This window comes from Mytilus galloprovincialis, chromosome 6, assembly GCF_965363235.1.
Source record: "Mytilus galloprovincialis chromosome 6, xbMytGall1.hap1.1, whole genome shotgun sequence".
Classification (NCBI taxonomy): domain Eukaryota; kingdom Metazoa; phylum Mollusca; class Bivalvia; order Mytilida; family Mytilidae; genus Mytilus; species Mytilus galloprovincialis.
In genome coordinates, this window is record NC_134843.1 from 48,464,740 (window position 1) to 48,481,581 (window position 16,842).

Consider the following 16,842-nt stretch of genomic DNA (forward strand, 5'->3'; position numbering starts at 1 on the left):
TAGCTGTAATTTTAATTTTAGAAGTTACTGTTACTTAATATTAATTTTTACCATGACTGTATGTCATTTTATATTTTAATATTTTATGATGTATTTAAATGAGTAGTTATTGTTGCAAACTGCATTAGAAATTTGAATTGAGATTATTTTTGGAATAAGGAAACGGGGAGGTGAACAAAAATTCAGAGGGTGGGGGTGGTTAAGTTTATCTCATTTCAGATTTCAGAAATTAAAAAGAATTTTTCTTTAAATATTGCTGGGATTAATATTCAACAGCATAGTGTATTGCAAAAAAAAAATGTTTAAGTTCATTAAACAACATTCATTTTGTGTCAGAAACCTTTGCTGTGTCAACTATTTAATCACAACCCAAATTCAGAGCTGTATCAAGCTTGAATGTTGTGTCCATACTTCACAGATTTTGAGAATTATGAGAATTATAAATCTCTGTTTTATGACATTGTTTGCAGCAGAGTAATATTTTCTGAGCTAGCACTAAACTCTCAATTTGCCATGACTTTCCATGTAGTTCAGATGGAAGAAAAAACAACTACTATATCTTTCTTCCTTATCTCTAGCTCCAGCCTGAAGGAAAATATCAACAAACCAGGTGCTCCGCAGGGTGCAGCTTTAAACTACCGCAGAGGTTGAACCCTGAACAGTTGGGGCTGTGTGAAAATTTCCAAAGCAGGAAGCAAAGTTTTGATTCAAGTTTCACATATAAACTTGTGTGTGATAGCTAGTTAATTTAATAAAATCAATCTTACATGTAATGAAAAAAATAAAACACTTTATCAAAATTTTATATAAGATAACCTTGTTACCTTATATTATATGGCAGTTTAAAGTTTGACAACAAGTTTGATAAATACATTTATAAGAAGAAACCCTGACTAATCAACAGGTGACAAAAAAAGTTTGAAATAAATATTGACAGAAATTTTAAATTTATATATTATTACCAAAAAAATATAAATTGCAAAATCAATGGGAGCAAATTACAATAGAAATACCCACAGGCCCAAAATATAATTAGATGCTCCACAGGAACAAATAGAATTCATATACAAAATATATTACAAAATGTTGATCTATAAATTAATAAATAAATTAAAGCTACATAAACAATTGTTTTCAAAAATTCTACATATATAGTTATCTGACAGTTTAAGATTTACAATGGAAACCATAAAAATGTTAACAAATTTTCTGACATGAACAAGTCTGCGTTGACCAATTTACATTTCCTGGTGTTGTGTTTGAATATCTGTAAAATATCTCCACCACAAAGAGGTGAGGCAAACTACATAGTGATTTAAAAGTTTTGTGATTTGTTGAAAATTAAATTGCTTTATTTTAATAAACAGATGATTTAGTCGACCATAACTTAATTAGGTTTACTCAACTTCAACAGATTTTTTTTGTTAATTACTTTGTTTTTTGTTGTAAAATAAACATTTACTCTATCTATCTAGACCTATTCTGTGCCTATACAACGTGTCAACTTCTAGCTTCACAAAATTGTGAATAAATAAAACACTAAACAGAAAGTATCTAATTTAATATTTGCTAAAAATACTAAATTCTCGAAATAACAAAAAAAAAAAACATTAAGATATGACATAAGACAGTTATTGAAAAGGTTTTTTTTAACAATTCAAACAGGTAAATGAATCACGTCAATATGTGGTGGGGTAAACTCACTTCTAAAAAGCAACAATCTTGATTCGAAAAATGATTAAAAAATCAAAATGAATACGAAACTGATAGAGAAAATATGTCAGACAGAAAGTAAATCAATCTGTTTTAAGAGTTGTAGCAATAAGCATTTTTTGCTTCTTCTCTTGTTATACATTTGTATATCTTTATTTCATAATATTGATCCAAACATTTTTCATTTTCAATGTATTAGTATAGATGTTCTAATCTTTAGCTTAAATCCTGAATTTTTATGAAATAAGATAGAAACTAGGATTTCTCTGGCTAATAAAAACTTCTTCCTGAAAACCGATAAATCTTTATCCCAAAGTTATGACATTTAACTGAAAATCCCAAGTTTTAATGAAATAAACAGGTACATGTATATTTGTAGACAATCAAATCCTCCAAATGGTTATTCCTATATTAAAATAAAAACAAACTTATAAAAGGTATTGATATAATCGGTTTTTTTTTATAAATATGGTACATATCAACTCTGTAAGAAGACAAAAAGACATTTATAATTTTTAAACTGACCTATAACTACAAGAACATTAATTGCGTCATTGCTTGGATAGCAGAATCAAAGAGCACATGGTTCTCACTTAGGTGAGTCCATGAGTCCTGGACTCATGAAAATCTGTCTAGACTCGCCATTTTTAAAACTGGTGGGTCCAAAGATTGAAATATTTTGTATAAATCATTTTATAGCAAAAGTTTCAAGGTAATCTGAATTTAATGTCAGTTCATTACTCTAGTAATTAATATTAGGTCATGTAGTCTAAAATAATTAATTACATTGCAATAAAATATCTTCTTCCTACTATTGGACTCACTATGGCCAAAAATGATGAGTCCCTGGAATTGCCTTTAAAAAGCCTTAGTAAGAACCCTGGAACAGATTTCACACTTTCTTGTACTTTTTTCTCTATCTTTATAGGGCTAACAAGTATTTTTTCCAACAGAAACGATTTCACACTTTCAATTTTCAAGGTGCTAAATGGACCAACCCACACATTTAAAAATTGAATTCCTTTACCCAATGCAAAGTAAAGGGAAATAACTCACTTATCCTTCTCAAAAATATTGTTTCCTATACAAATAGAAAAGTGCATTTATGAAGCCCTGCTTAAAGTGGATACAAATAATTCATCTGATTAACACATTGCCTAAGTGATCTTAGTCCAATACTGTAAATATGAATTTATCTAGGTATATATCAAGTTAAAATATTATATAAAATACAGCTGATCATGAAACTTTAACAAAGACTCTAAGATTAACAATAAAACAATGTGACTAGAATGTATTTGCCTCATTCAATAAGTTCTCAACATCTGACTCTGCTTGTGATAGTTTATACTAAATATTGGTTCACACGAAACATCTAGGTAATCCAAGGACAGCACAAGATCTTCCATAAATTCTTGAAGTGAAACTTTCAACAATGTCAATTTCATCTTTCAATGGATCGTACAGCTGTATCAATGTAGACAGATAATGCTCTCCATTGATACCACCAACAACATAAATCTTGTGGTCAATGACACACACACCAGCTTCTCGAATGTTCAGACTTCTTTGGCACAGTGTCCATTGATTGACAACTGGACAGTACCTCTCAATAGCAATCACAGGTACAGGGAAGCCATAATTGTCTTCAACATTGCCACCTATTACATATAAATTGTTTTGTACTTCTGCCATTGAATGGTTCATTCTCATCTGTAACATGGGTGATCTTTCTTCCCAATTATCTAACTGTGGGTCATAGCATAGAAATTTTTTGGTGCTTCCTGTCAACGTCTGCCCTCCTGATACATACAATTTTCCCAGGCAAACTGCACCAGCATGCCCATATAAATGCCTGTCGAGTGGACATTTAAATTCCCATTCATTCCTTGCAATATCAAAGCATTCCATTGTATACATGACCTTATTTTCATCTTGACCAGCTATTGCATAGAGTTTATGATCAACTGCAACCAATACAAAATCTTTCTGTGGTTCATTCATTGCTGCCAAATCATACCACCTATCAAAGCGAGCATCATATCGAAAACATCTAGCTGTAGCAATTTCATTTTGACTACTATCATATTTTCCACCACAGGTATACATGAAATTATCAACAACAACAACTGCAGGATTATACAAGGGTACTATAGTATCTCTCAAATAATCACGCCTCTTGGTTTTTAATGTATAATGTTCAAGATTTTGAGCATGGCACATGACAATAGATTTTATATCTGAACGGACTTGTGTTCTTTGTGTTTGCAGCATTGATTGTTTGCCAACAACAATATGATAGTCTTTAGCCTCTGTCAGTAATAGTGAACATTCTCGATTCTGTTGCATGACTGGGACCAGACTAACCTTTTCTACCAATTCCTCTCCTGACAATAATGGTAGTCTTATATTTCTCATCAATAAGGCTACACAACCTTCTCTTTCTAATGGACTGTGAGCTATCCACTTTAATAGCATTTGAAATAGGCAATATTCTGACATAATATTGAGGCTGTTTTCCTGCAATAATGATGAAAGCTGTGTTGTGGACATTGTATAATATTGTTCAGTGTCAGCTACAGTTTCAAAATTTCCTAAAATAAACTTCTTTGCAATTGAATGGAGAATTGAGAGACTGTAAAGTTCAGCAAGATTCAAAATGTCCACACAATTTCCAACAGTAATAGAAGACTCTAAATATTTGCTGCAAAGAGTTACAGCATCATTTATCTGTAAGTGTGTTGCTGCTGCTAGAACTTCTTCAACATTGTCAGAATTTAATTCCAATATACCAGTGTATGCAAAATCTACTATAATCGCTAAACCACATCCTGAAATTCCTTTCAAATCCACACTGTCTTCTCTGCTTTCTCTCATATTACCTATAATAATGAAAAATAACTAGCTGATTACAAATAATTTACTTAGTTTTACAAAAATCTCAAGGCAGTTAGATATTTCTAAAGTATGAAGACTGTGTGCTTAAGATACAGTGCTAAATAAGCATTACTGCTGCCATGTTCATGTTCCAGCTCTAAGTCAAAACTAACTACATGTACATGTACATGATGTAACCTTGTCAGTGGTAGTATGTTGTTATACCTTATTGATTTTGTCATTTGGGGAATTTAATGTTGATATCAGATCTTTGATTGTAATAATCATTCAAAAACTTCAAAATGTACATGTATTTCCAATATTTTAGACTATTATGATGAAAAATTAAAATTGACACCAGATTAGCATGTCACATCGTCTACATCTATTTTTGGCAGCGTGACAAATAAGAGACTACTTCTCACATAACATTTAGCCATTGTTCAATATAAACAAGTGAAATAAATATGAATGTATTATACTATGGTACAGGGCATTGCTAAAATAACTTTTATCATGTTTATTGGATCACAAGAAGAAAGTTTTTGAAGGAAAATTGATTATAATTATAATGATAACGCGATGTGAGGATATTATTAGACTTTAAATGTCAAAATCAACAAAGTGAAGTTTCACCTCAGATGCAATCCAATAGTGTGGAAGTATATTTTTGTACAATGCTTATCTTATTCATGATCAAATTTCCAAATAAGATATATATAGCCAATCGTTGGATGTCATGATTGAAATTCAAACCAGTCTTGAAAGGCCATTTAATGTCAGAGTAATGATAAAATTATTTTCAAAAAAAACTTTCTGAAATATTTTTCCAATCATTAGAGAAAATGATATTACCTGTCAGCATAACTTGAAAGTAATCACTGCAGGCAGCCATGACAGCTTTATGAACATTAATTCTTGTTCCATCAGCATACAGGGCATAATCACATAATATACCACCTTTCCTGAGGTCTTGTAAGCCTTTCATAACTTTGGAGCAATAGTTTTTTGCTACCAATGACATACTGATGTTATCTATGTCTTCACACAAAGGTTGTCCAATCACACCATCTGATGTTGATTGCCTCGCTTGTTTCCTTGGTGAAAGAGGCATGACGACTCTATTCTTATGGTTCAGCCGATGTCAGTATCATAGAAAATCTGAAAAAAATACAAACAATGTAATTACCAGAAGGTGCCAAAATAAACCAAGTTGTAAAGGAAGTTTGAGAAGTACTCCAAAGGTAATAATTGAAGTGGGTATCAGGTTGTTCCATCTCCAAAATTATACGGCCCCAAGTTGATCCAGCCCAAAGTCGACATGTCCGATGTCGATCCGTCCCCGTAATAAAATAGTAATGAATATTTTATAGTATTTACATGTAGAAAGTGTGAACAGGCTAAACTGCATACTTTGGGGCAATTTAATTCTGTGTTATCTGTTATTCTGAGAATATATTTGCTGTTTGATGTTATTGTCTTATTCCTTGTTAGCTGTTATAGGACTTTATATTTTGTTATCTGTTTAATACTGTGAGATAGTTTTCCCTGTTTTAACTTTTATTAAACATTGGAATTAATGTTAGCATTTTGACAGGCAATCTTAAGTAGAAATTGAAAATTATTGAACATTGGGGTTTTACCGCTGTTAATATTTTGGTCTTTTATTCGGAAAAGGAATACATTAACATACACATTTCAGATCATCACCTAATCATATTAAAATCACTCTGGTTAAGAACCATTCCAGTATATCTTATCATTATACAAAGTCCTTTGTTTTATCATGACATACCTGTGGTTAGGCACTTTAGATGCATGCACAAATATTTTTTTGTTTAAAAATTATACCAACATTATCTGCAGATGCATGTGAATTCAATCAGCAATGATCTTTAATTAAAAAATGTCATTTGTACGCTAGTCTATCATCCTTAAGTGAATGGAGTATAGGATAGAATTGTATGTAGATTAATTATACTATCATTATCCATCTTACATAAAAACTAGAACTTTGGTTCAGATAATTTCACTTATATCAACAAATACTTGAAATCTGACATATTTTTTTTATAAGCTTTCAAATAATTTCTACTCAGTCTTCATCCAAAGTGGGCTGTTTGTTTTGCTGTGTAGGATATAAAACAAACAATTATTAACTGTTTACCACTGGGTCACCTTATAAAATATTTTTTTATATTGGGGTCAGATCGACTTTATACAATGGACTAGGTCGTCGTATATTGACATCAAAGGATTGAAGTGAGCTGTACACTGTTTCCTTCACTGTATGAATATTGTATATTAAACATATATGCTCTATGCTCATTTTAAGATGGGTATAGGCATTATTTGTCAATATCTATATACCTAGCTTATAATAATTTAGAATTGAGGTGCCAAAATGTTATAGAAAATCAACCGTTTCACAATATCAAAATTTGAAAAAGCTCCAAAACAAATGTTCACTTTGATGTGCAGAATTTTCCAAAACACAGCTTCGGTTAGTGCCAATCAGGTCAGGTGCAGCCCATGTTTTATTGGAAATAGGACATGCATGCTATGGCTTTGTTTGTTGACATCACATTAAAATGTGTTACAGAGTTAGCCATATCAAAGGGAAACTCAAGTGTTTGATAATTTAACCCCTTTCTGCAGAAACAAAAAAACAAAGAACACAGGCAAATATCTTTAAGTTTTAATTTTCCAAAACAAAAAAATGCTATGAATATTATTTAGTGGGTCTCATTGGGGTCTAAGCGTGACGCGGGATTGCCGATTTTTTGTAAGCGTGACACGTGAAAGTCAAATTATTGTGTTGTGAAAACGGGAAATGAGGTCATGCGGGACCCAGAAATGACAAAAAAATGAGAATTGCTTACGTACATAGTGTAAGCGGGATACGGGAATCCGACAAAACAGTAATCGGGATCCGGAATCGGAACCCCCCAATGAGACCCCTAAGTAAGTAAGTAAGTAAGTAAAACTTTATTTGGCATATTGACAAACAATACAAACATATTTATCTAGGTCATGATTCATGAAGCTATGCCTTAAAAATGTTTCAAGATGCATAGGTTAGCCTGCACTCAGTGTAAGTTTTGTTGTGTAATGGAAGCAATCTCAGAAAAACAAAAGGTCAGGATGAACCTGTTCTAAACCTTATCTTGAACTGAAGAGGTGTAGAAATATAAATTTTGGTGAGAGCATCAGATAGAGGCAACATAAAAAGGATATATGGTATCCTCTGTTTTTCTATTTTAGTATTTGTGCTGATATCAAGTTGAAGACATTTAAAATGTATAGGGATTTCTTACATTACTTGTTGTACACTTGGCTCTTAAATGCAACTGTCGTTAAAAGTCAATTATCAGCTGTCAAAATAAAAATACAAACATAAACAATTTTTTGATAGTGCTAAATAATGACTTACAAATCCGTACATATTATTTTTTATAGATCTTTTTCCATGCACTTATGTTAAAGCTATTTGATAATATTTTTTGTGGTTTAAAGTTTAAAATATTTACATTATTGAAAAAAAAGAAAATTAGGTTAAATAAGTATGTATAAAATGAATTATCTAAATATGCACAGTTCCATAATTTTGGTTCTTCCTATAAACAACATCAAGAAGAACGATAACTCAGTTGAAAATTCGGCATACAAAAAGTCCTAAAAGACCTGAATTAGGAAGTGTTCCTGAAGGACTGCAGACCGCCAGTAAATATTACGTTTTTTTTTTATTGAATAAGTGGGTAACAGGTAAATTAAATCAACACTTTTAGTTTTGGCACTGGCTACGGTTACATGGAAATGTAACAATAATAAAAATATTATTGTTACATTGGAGACTAATTGACGGAATGCAAAGTTGGGCGAGGAACCGATTAATTACAAATGTAATAATAATTACTGAGGCTACGGTTACATTACGTTATTGTTACATGAACTTGAAACAGCAATGTACGCTAGCTAGATTGATTAAACTTAAAAATCTTCTATAACGTAACGGTACCCAAATTGCACCGAGTACCCAAATTGCACCTATTTATCAAAAATAGCAGCGAAAATCTAACAAGATTTCCTAGAGACTAAAAAAATGGTATTTTTATGATTTGAAACTATGCACGTCTTTCAACATAGGTAAAAATATTTAGATATACACAAAACGTTTACAATATTTATCAACAGATGAAGTGTTTACTGAAAAAGCAAAATGTACCAGGCCTCTACATTAACATTTTTTTTAACTTGTCCCTTCGGACAAGTGGCAAGAAAATCAACTTGTCCGAACTCTTAACTCACTTGTCCGAATTCATAATTGAAAATCTAACATATTGATGATTTATGCAATAATAACACTTGGGCTTTGATTGTACCTAATAAAAAGAGCATTTTGTAATGTTATATGAATACCACATCAAAATACATTTCATTATTTCAGAGTGAAAGTTTTTTTGCAAGACTGTGTTCTCTGACTCAATGTCACTATCATTTGTCAATCATTAAATCATCATTTCTTCCCAAACCACTACGTTCCCCTATGGACCTATTCATTCTTTAGTAGTGGTATGGGTTAAACCAAGGATGTATATACACCTGGCCACCGTGAACATGTATATGAGTAAACCTTTTTAATTTATTGATGATGTCAAAACAAGCTTTTACAATTTATTTTGATTTGTATATACATTGATATATGATCATGAAGTACATACACATTTCACTAAAAAATCTGCCTTTTTAGATTTTTTTTTTTTTTTCATCTTAAATTTTTATTTCAGATCTTATCAAATAAAACCTCTTTTAATGTATTGTTATGCATAAAAGCAAAATCAAATGAAACATACTTTAATTAACTATTTTAAAGTTTAGGTAAAACTCCATATGGAGGTGCAGGTGCTCCTAATTCAAGGAAGCTTATACATGTACTAAGAAGATACATTAACATTGGTTTCTTTCCCCTTACTTATATCCCCCTGGTCAATGGCTGCCAGCATGTTCAAATAATCCAAATCAAGAGACATATTATACAAGTTTTATATGTCTCTGGTTCAATCAATGAATAATTATTTCATTTAGTATGATCAATAAACAATCATTCATATTTTTGGGAATGTATATGTCTTGAATTTGATCTATTTTTATCTGACCTTGATTTTTCACTTGTCCCATCGGACAAGTAGTATGGTGAATCTACTTGCCCGACACCTGTGTCCACTTGTCCCGGACAATCGGACAAACGTTAATGTCGAGCCCTGTGTACTGAAACGTCGTCATGCGACGTCATCAAAACGTCATCTTTTTAAAATTAACAAATACAATACGTTTCAAGTATCCATTTCTAAATAAATGAAGAGTAAGCATGGACAAATATCCAATTGTTCAAAATATTTGAAAAAAATAAACAAAAGCTCTGTTATTCGACTTTTGACGATGCGAATTTAGCATGGATGCAATTTGGGTACTCCTCATTACAAAATCTGGATTGGTTTGGAGGTATGTTCAGACCAATTTTTCTATGATTCCTTATGGATTGAAAATCAAATTGGTGTACCTTTATAATAAAGAAGGATACGGCTACAAAATAAACACAAAATGGAAATTTTTGTCTTGATCATAAAAAAACTTAGTTGAAAAAACTGTCAAAATAGGTGCAATTTGGGTACCGTCACGTTAGTTGTATTGCTTCATTCTTTCATATGTACCGTACTAAACAATACTTGTAATTTAATACTGATAAATAATAAAATATTATTATTCAACAAATGGTGTACAACTTGAATAGTTTTACTACGTATTAATGGTTTTGTTGTTCTTAAAGATACTACTCAAGATTAGGAGTGTGACTGTCAAAGGCGAAAAATATAGTTCAATGGTTTCACTTTTTTAAAGTATTTAACTGCACACCTACTCTTATTACTGTCATTATACTTTGGACCAATTTTGTTTATGGTGAAAAAAATAAAACTTTGGATGCGTTTTAAACGAAACTGAAACAATATCAAGACATCCATTTCATACAGCTTTATAACTTGACGCAAATTGATAATCAAAAGCAAAGTTTGCTAACTGTAACTTAAATACTAAGAAATTATGTATGTACACGTATCCGGACATAGGCGGATCCAGGGGGGGGGGGGGGGGGGGGCGCGGGCCCCCCCTTTCGTGGGAAAAATTTGGTTGATTATATAGGGAATCATTGAAGCATGACTGGAGCGGGCCCCCTCTTAGGTCAGTCAGCACCCCCCCCCCCCTCCCCTTAGGAAAAGTTCTAAATCCGCCACTGGTGGAGGACGTAATTTCGTTCATCAAAAATGTGTCGGACTTTAAAAACAACTTACTGGATTTGTAGAAATTGTCATTGTAAATAAAAAATTACAGTAAATAAATTGTATGTTATAAATGTATGTAATAAATGTCCTCAACTTTTATTATTTAGTACATATTACTAGTCCCATCGTACATTGCTTTTTTTCATGTAACAATAACGCAATGTAACCGTAGCCTCAATAATTATTGTTACATTCGTAATTAAACAGGTCCTTACCCAACCATGCATTCTGGCATTTAGTCTCCAATGTAACAATAATATTTTTATTATTGTTACATTTCCATGTAACCGTAGCCAGTGCCTTTAGTTTTTGTATAGTTCAACATGAATATTAGTTGCCTCTACAACTTTATTATTTCCTTTCGTCTTTTTCCAAGACTTTTCTTCATTGAACAGTTGAATGATAAGGTACTACATGTATGTCTATGAGTTAAGTTCCTGATAGTCTATTTTAAGTTTTTGCTGTGTTGTCTTCCCTAGTCCAAATTATAGATGTCTTGACAGGACATTTTAATTTTTTGCTGAGATCTCGTGATCATATATTTGTAGAAATGCGTTGTGTTATAAAGTGAGAAAAGGACGTCTATGCAAATGAATGATTTAATGCTGGAATACAATGACATTAACACATAGCAACCAGGACGTTACATATAGAGAGCGCTAACACATATAGATACATGTATGATTTCTGCATACTGTGATTGTCTCTATTTATCCTCGACATACTCGGGCCGCGAGTTTGTGCAATTTAAGTCTCAATGAGCAATTTATCCAAATTAAGAAAATTATTTATAAATGAAAAGAAAGGAAATATTTGAAACTTTAAAGTCTATGAATCACATACATATATATATCATATATATAAAACTATCTCTGAATCAAGTTGCGATTGAAAATTGTTCTTAATTATAATAAAAGACTGATTTTGGTTTTGTAAACAAACACTCCTTCTATGTATTTGAGATTTATCACCATGATCACTGTCATTAGAATTTATCTCTTTTGGGTACAATTTGATGATTGCTCTATTCATAAGTCCAAATTTTGTACACACTATTGCTGATCTCACCAAACTGTCTCCACCACGCACAAGGTCCTCGATGATACCAATGTTCTCTACAGTTCTAGGCGAGTCATCATTAATATGTACTATGTCCCCGGTCTTTATCCTCTGTTGATTATTTCCACTGGCTCTGTGGAATTCACGTAGTGATGTTATACGTAGAAGCATTGTCAGATATCATAATTTTCGGTACAGATCGACGGCTAACAAATCTGCTAAAAGCTAATAAAAATGAATGTGTCATTAAATCCTGAACTAACTCAATGTGAACAGCTCTGGTTGAGGCGCACGTAAAAAGACATATGTACGCTTTTGTTTCCTTGTTACCATTTTGTCGTACATGTAACGCTCCTGTGAAATCAACCCTCGTGACGCTGAATGGTGGGTCTTCTCCAAGACGATCCTTTGGTAGCGGTGGTGGGTCAGGCGCAACATACAGTCGACTTATTATCTTCCTACAGAGAATACAATTCTGTAATGCGGTTTTCACTCATTGTTGGATTTCGGTATCCAATATGTCTGTTGAATTAACGTAACTGTCCCATTTATTCCACTGGGATTTGGTATTTTGTGTGCGTCCATAATAATCAATGTTGTCAACAGGTGTTTTGTCCGAAGTAAATAAGGGTATTTCACTGTTTCACATTGTCAATTTTTCCGTCAGAACGTAGTAGTCCTTTTTCGTCAATATATAATCGTAACTGTCGTACAATAGGTAATCAATTAGTATCCTTTGAAACAATATTTCGGATTTCATTCATGAAAATAGTTTGCTGTACAATCCATATCAACACGAGTGAAGCATTTTGAATCTTGTCTACCTCTAAATTTTGGTATTTCCTGTTTTGTGAAAGTGTTCTGCAATTCGTTATAAAGCGCAATAAATAAGACATTATATGAAGCAGTTTCGGATATCTGCTGAACTTCTCTAAGTTGATGACTTCCTTTACAACTGTGAATCTGTCATCATTTTGTTGAATTTGCCGGTTTATTTCTGTAATTTCATTGTCTGTAATTGTTGTCATAGCAACAGAATTTCGATCCAAATGCGGCCATTGTTCTTCATGTGCAAGCCATTTCGGTCCGTTGAACCAAGTTTCATTGTTCAAAAACTTCGATGAAGACATGCGGCACGTAAGACAGTCAGCAGGGTTACAGTCAGTTGGACAATACCTCCAAGTTTTATTTTCTACAAGTTGTCAGATTTCTGTAATTCTATTAGCCAGAAAAGGTTTTTGTATGTTGGACGAATACAACCAACTCAGAACGTTTTGGCTATCACACCAAAATGTCTGACCTAATTTAAATGATAATGACTTCTTGAAAAATTATGCTATTTTAATTCTTTGCTGTGACGTTTTCCGTAGTCCAAATAATTATGAGGTCTTGTAAAGCTATTTTATTTTTTTGCTATGTCGTCCAAATACACCTATTCGCTATTCCATGCTGACCTGAGGATCTGTCTCGCTTTTATAACTATTGACATCATACGACAATCACTTTTCCATTGTGGTGTTAGACATTTTGTTTTATGACATCAAAATTGTACGGGAATCTGTGTGATGTTCAGTAATGGCGGACAAATAGCAATAAGTTGTATTATAATGACGTCTTGAAAGGCTCATAAATTTTTGCTGTGAAGTTCCAAGTCAAAATATTAAATTATGAGATCTTGAGAGCCTCTTTAATTTTTTGCTGTGTCATCTCACCTATTCCAAATAAAAATGACATCTTGAAACAGAAAGGCTATTTTAATTTTTTGCTGTGACGTCTTCCCTAATAATGCTAGTTCAAATATTAATGATGTCTTGAAAGGCTATGTGTTTACTGTGACACCTTCCTGTGGCCTGGGTCACAGTAAAAAATGGAAATAGCCTAGGTTTCATCATTGTTAAAAATGTCGATAAAAAACTCCAGTTATGAAGCCCAAACTCCAGCTGAAAATTTCAAATATCTAGTAGTTACTTGAAAACTCTGTCAAATGTATGCATACATGTTCAACCACTGTCACTTGCATTGTTGTGTTAGCAATTTTAGAATGTATGTGAGGTCCAAACAGTTTAGGAATTAGGGGCCAAAAAGGGGCCTGACAATGGTGTATGGATCTCTCTCAAATTAGACCACAAGTTTCCATACCACAAAGAGATGGTAAGAATTGGCTTTGAGGGGTTATGGCTCAAACCGTTTAGGAATAAGGGGCCAAAAAGGGGAAAAAAACAAGGGTGTCCTGGTTAATGGACAATCACTTAAATTCAAAACATAATTTAAAAGCAGTGTAAGGTAATTAAGTAATTCAAACACAACATTGAAAAAATTGTTGTTTGATTTATCTTCCTTACACTGCTTTTAAATTATGTATAAAGAAATGTTGTATTGTCTTGAGGTGATTAGCTGTCAATTTATTTTTAGAAGATACTATTTTGAAAATGCTGATTTTTTGTTTGGAAAAGAGTCACAGTGGGGGAGGTTAAAAAATGTCTTCTAATATTATTGTTTTTTTGCCCAAAAAAAGGAGGGGGCAATTTGCAACAGCTTAGTGTATTGCTCAAAAGCAAAAAATTGAATATCAATTCAAATCACACAACCAATTTAAGTTCTTTGACTACAGTTATTCTGTGTCAGAAACCTATTACTACAAATGTATGTGCCAAATAATTAATTACAATCCAAATTTAGACCTGCATCAAGTGCGAATGTTGTGTCCATTTTTGCCCCAACTGTTCAGTTGTTGGACCTCAGCGTTCGTATCCAGCTGCGCTCGGCAAAGCAATTTATTTAATTTGAAGTTTCAGTTTTTGAATCACATTTACATGCATATGCATACCAAGTAGAGAACAAGATTTTTTTTGGTAGATGGTGGTAAATTTGAATATAATATATATATGACATTGATTGATTGAATTAACATAAAAACTTGAAATCTATTGAATTAACATAAAAACTTGAAATCTGTTAAGCTTAATTGATCTCTCAGGTTTTTATTGCAGATGTATGTGACAATAATTATAGAGAATGTTTTTGAGTGCATATAAAAGATCAATTGTTTCTATTATATAGATTGTGTTGCTTAACCCAGACACAACAAATATTAGTTTGAGATCTATAAATTGTCCCTATGTATACATGTGCATTGTATAATTGGAAAATGCATACATGTACAATGAAATTTACCTCCAAAAGTATTATCTTCCCTATATTTTGGACAGGAAGAACATTACTGGGTTCTTATAGGATGTGGGACACTTGAAGTTTGTTTATAGAATTAAAGAGCAAGATAAAGAGATATGTTTATTACTGAGAAATCAAATATTGTTTATCTGATGTAATCACATCACAGTAAAATCTATAGATTTGAATGTCTAAAATTTAACCAAAAACAAACCCACATCCTCTTGTTACAACTAATGCATAGATGTTTTTACGTGTTATAAATGTTACATTAAGGTAAAGTTATATGTGACCTTGAGTGTTTAATATTTTCCAAAGGTAGGGTTGTTTACAATAAAAAATAATTAAATAATATAATAAAATAATTAAATAAAATAATTAAATGTAAATCACTGAATTGCAACAGGTACATGTAAGTAATAAGCATAAATATGAAAATCTAACCCAATTGAAAAACATGTTATTCTTCATTATTTTGTGTCATTTTGGCTATGCATTGCAGTCCCAAAGGTTATTTACAATTATTTTCTTACAGCTTTTTTCCCCTTTCAACAAACCAATAAACTAAAATGTTCTTTGTCTTTATGTGGTGTAACATTCATGTAACTTCTGGTAGCTTATTTGTTTTCATGATTTTTAGCTAATAAAAACTTGATAATAAGAATAATAAGAAAGAGAATTTTTATAATTCCAATTAAAAGACCCCTTGATTGTTAACATGACATTTATAACATTTACAGAAATTTCAATATTATTTGATACTATTTCTATATCTCATAAATTGGTGATGTTGTTAGTCTGAACACCCTGAATAAAATGGGCATATAGTAATATCCAAAACATTTTTGTTGAGCCTGCAACTTTTGTTGCAGAAAGCTTAATTGACATAGGGATAGTGATCCGGTGGCGGCGTTAGCTAACTTCTTAAAAGCTTTATATTTTAGAAGGTGGTAGACCTGAATGCTTCATACTTTTTGTCCAGCCTGCAACTTTTGTTGCAGAAAGCTCGACATAGGGATAGTGATTCGGCGGCGGCTACGGCGGCGACGGCAGTGTTAGCTAACTTCTTAAAAGGTTTATATTTTAGAAGGTGAAAGACCTGGATGCTTCATACTTTGTATATAGATGCCTCATGTTACGAAGTTTCCGTCAGTCACATGTCCAATGTCCTTGACCTCCTTTTCATGGTTCAGTGACCACTTGAAAAAAAAAGTTCAAAATATTTGTAATGTTGAATTCTCTCTTATTATAAGTAATAGGATAATTATATTTGGTATGTGCGTACCTTGCAAGGTCCTCATGCCCGTCAGACAATTTTCACTTGACCTCGACCTCATTTCATGGATCAGTAAACAAGGTTAAGTTTTGGTGGTCAAGTCCATATCTCAGATACTATAAGTAATAGGGCTAGTATACTGTATATTTGGTGTATGGAAGGACTGGAAGGTGTACATGTCCAACTGGCAGGTGTCATCTGACCTTGACCTCATTTTCATGGTTCAGTGGTTATAGTTAAGTTTTTGTGTTTTGGTCTGTTTTTCTCATACTTTATGCAATAGGTCTACTATATTTGTTGTATGGAATGGTTGTAAGGTGTACATGTCTAGCGGGCAGATGTCATCTGACCTTCACCTCATTTTCATGGTTCAGTGGTCAAAGTTAAGTTTTTAAGTTTTGATCTTTT

The 16,842-nt window shown here is 32.4% G+C and overlaps 2 protein-coding genes across 7 annotated transcripts in view; one reads left to right on the top strand and one right to left on the bottom strand.

Annotated features, from left to right (window-relative positions):
• Positions 1-253: 253 nt before the first annotated feature.
• On the bottom strand, positions 254-15,824 carry LOC143079753 (kelch-like protein 13). Of its 3 annotated transcripts, none has more exons than XM_076255321.1 (3): positions 15,692-15,824; positions 5,446-5,751; positions 254-4,595 (listed from the first exon to the last, which is right to left on the bottom strand). In XM_076255321.1, exons 2-3 carry the CDS (start codon positions 5,702-5,704, stop codon positions 3,076-3,078), a joined length of 1,779 nt encoding a protein of 592 aa, XP_076111436.1. In that variant the 5' UTR covers positions 5,705-5,751; positions 15,692-15,824; the 3' UTR covers positions 254-3,075. The 3 variants fall into 3 exon arrangements, with proteins under 3 accessions (XP_076111436.1, XP_076111435.1, XP_076111434.1); XM_076255320.1 differs by lacking the exon at positions 15,692-15,824 and adding an exon at positions 7,913-7,994; XM_076255319.1 differs by lacking the exon at positions 15,692-15,824 and adding an exon at positions 7,908-7,994.
• Positions 8,223-16,842, top strand: part of LOC143079754 (copine-3-like) — a 53,413-nt gene continuing 44,793 nt past the window's right edge. For 2 of the 4 annotated variants that reach the window (XM_076255324.1, XM_076255327.1), the window contains exon 1: positions 8,223-8,355. The gene's annotated coding sequence lies outside the window, so the exon portion shown is untranslated. Of the gene's footprint in view, positions 8,356-15,453; positions 15,477-16,842 lie in introns of those variants that run through there. The other 2 variants (XM_076255326.1, XM_076255325.1) reach the window with 2 other exon arrangements.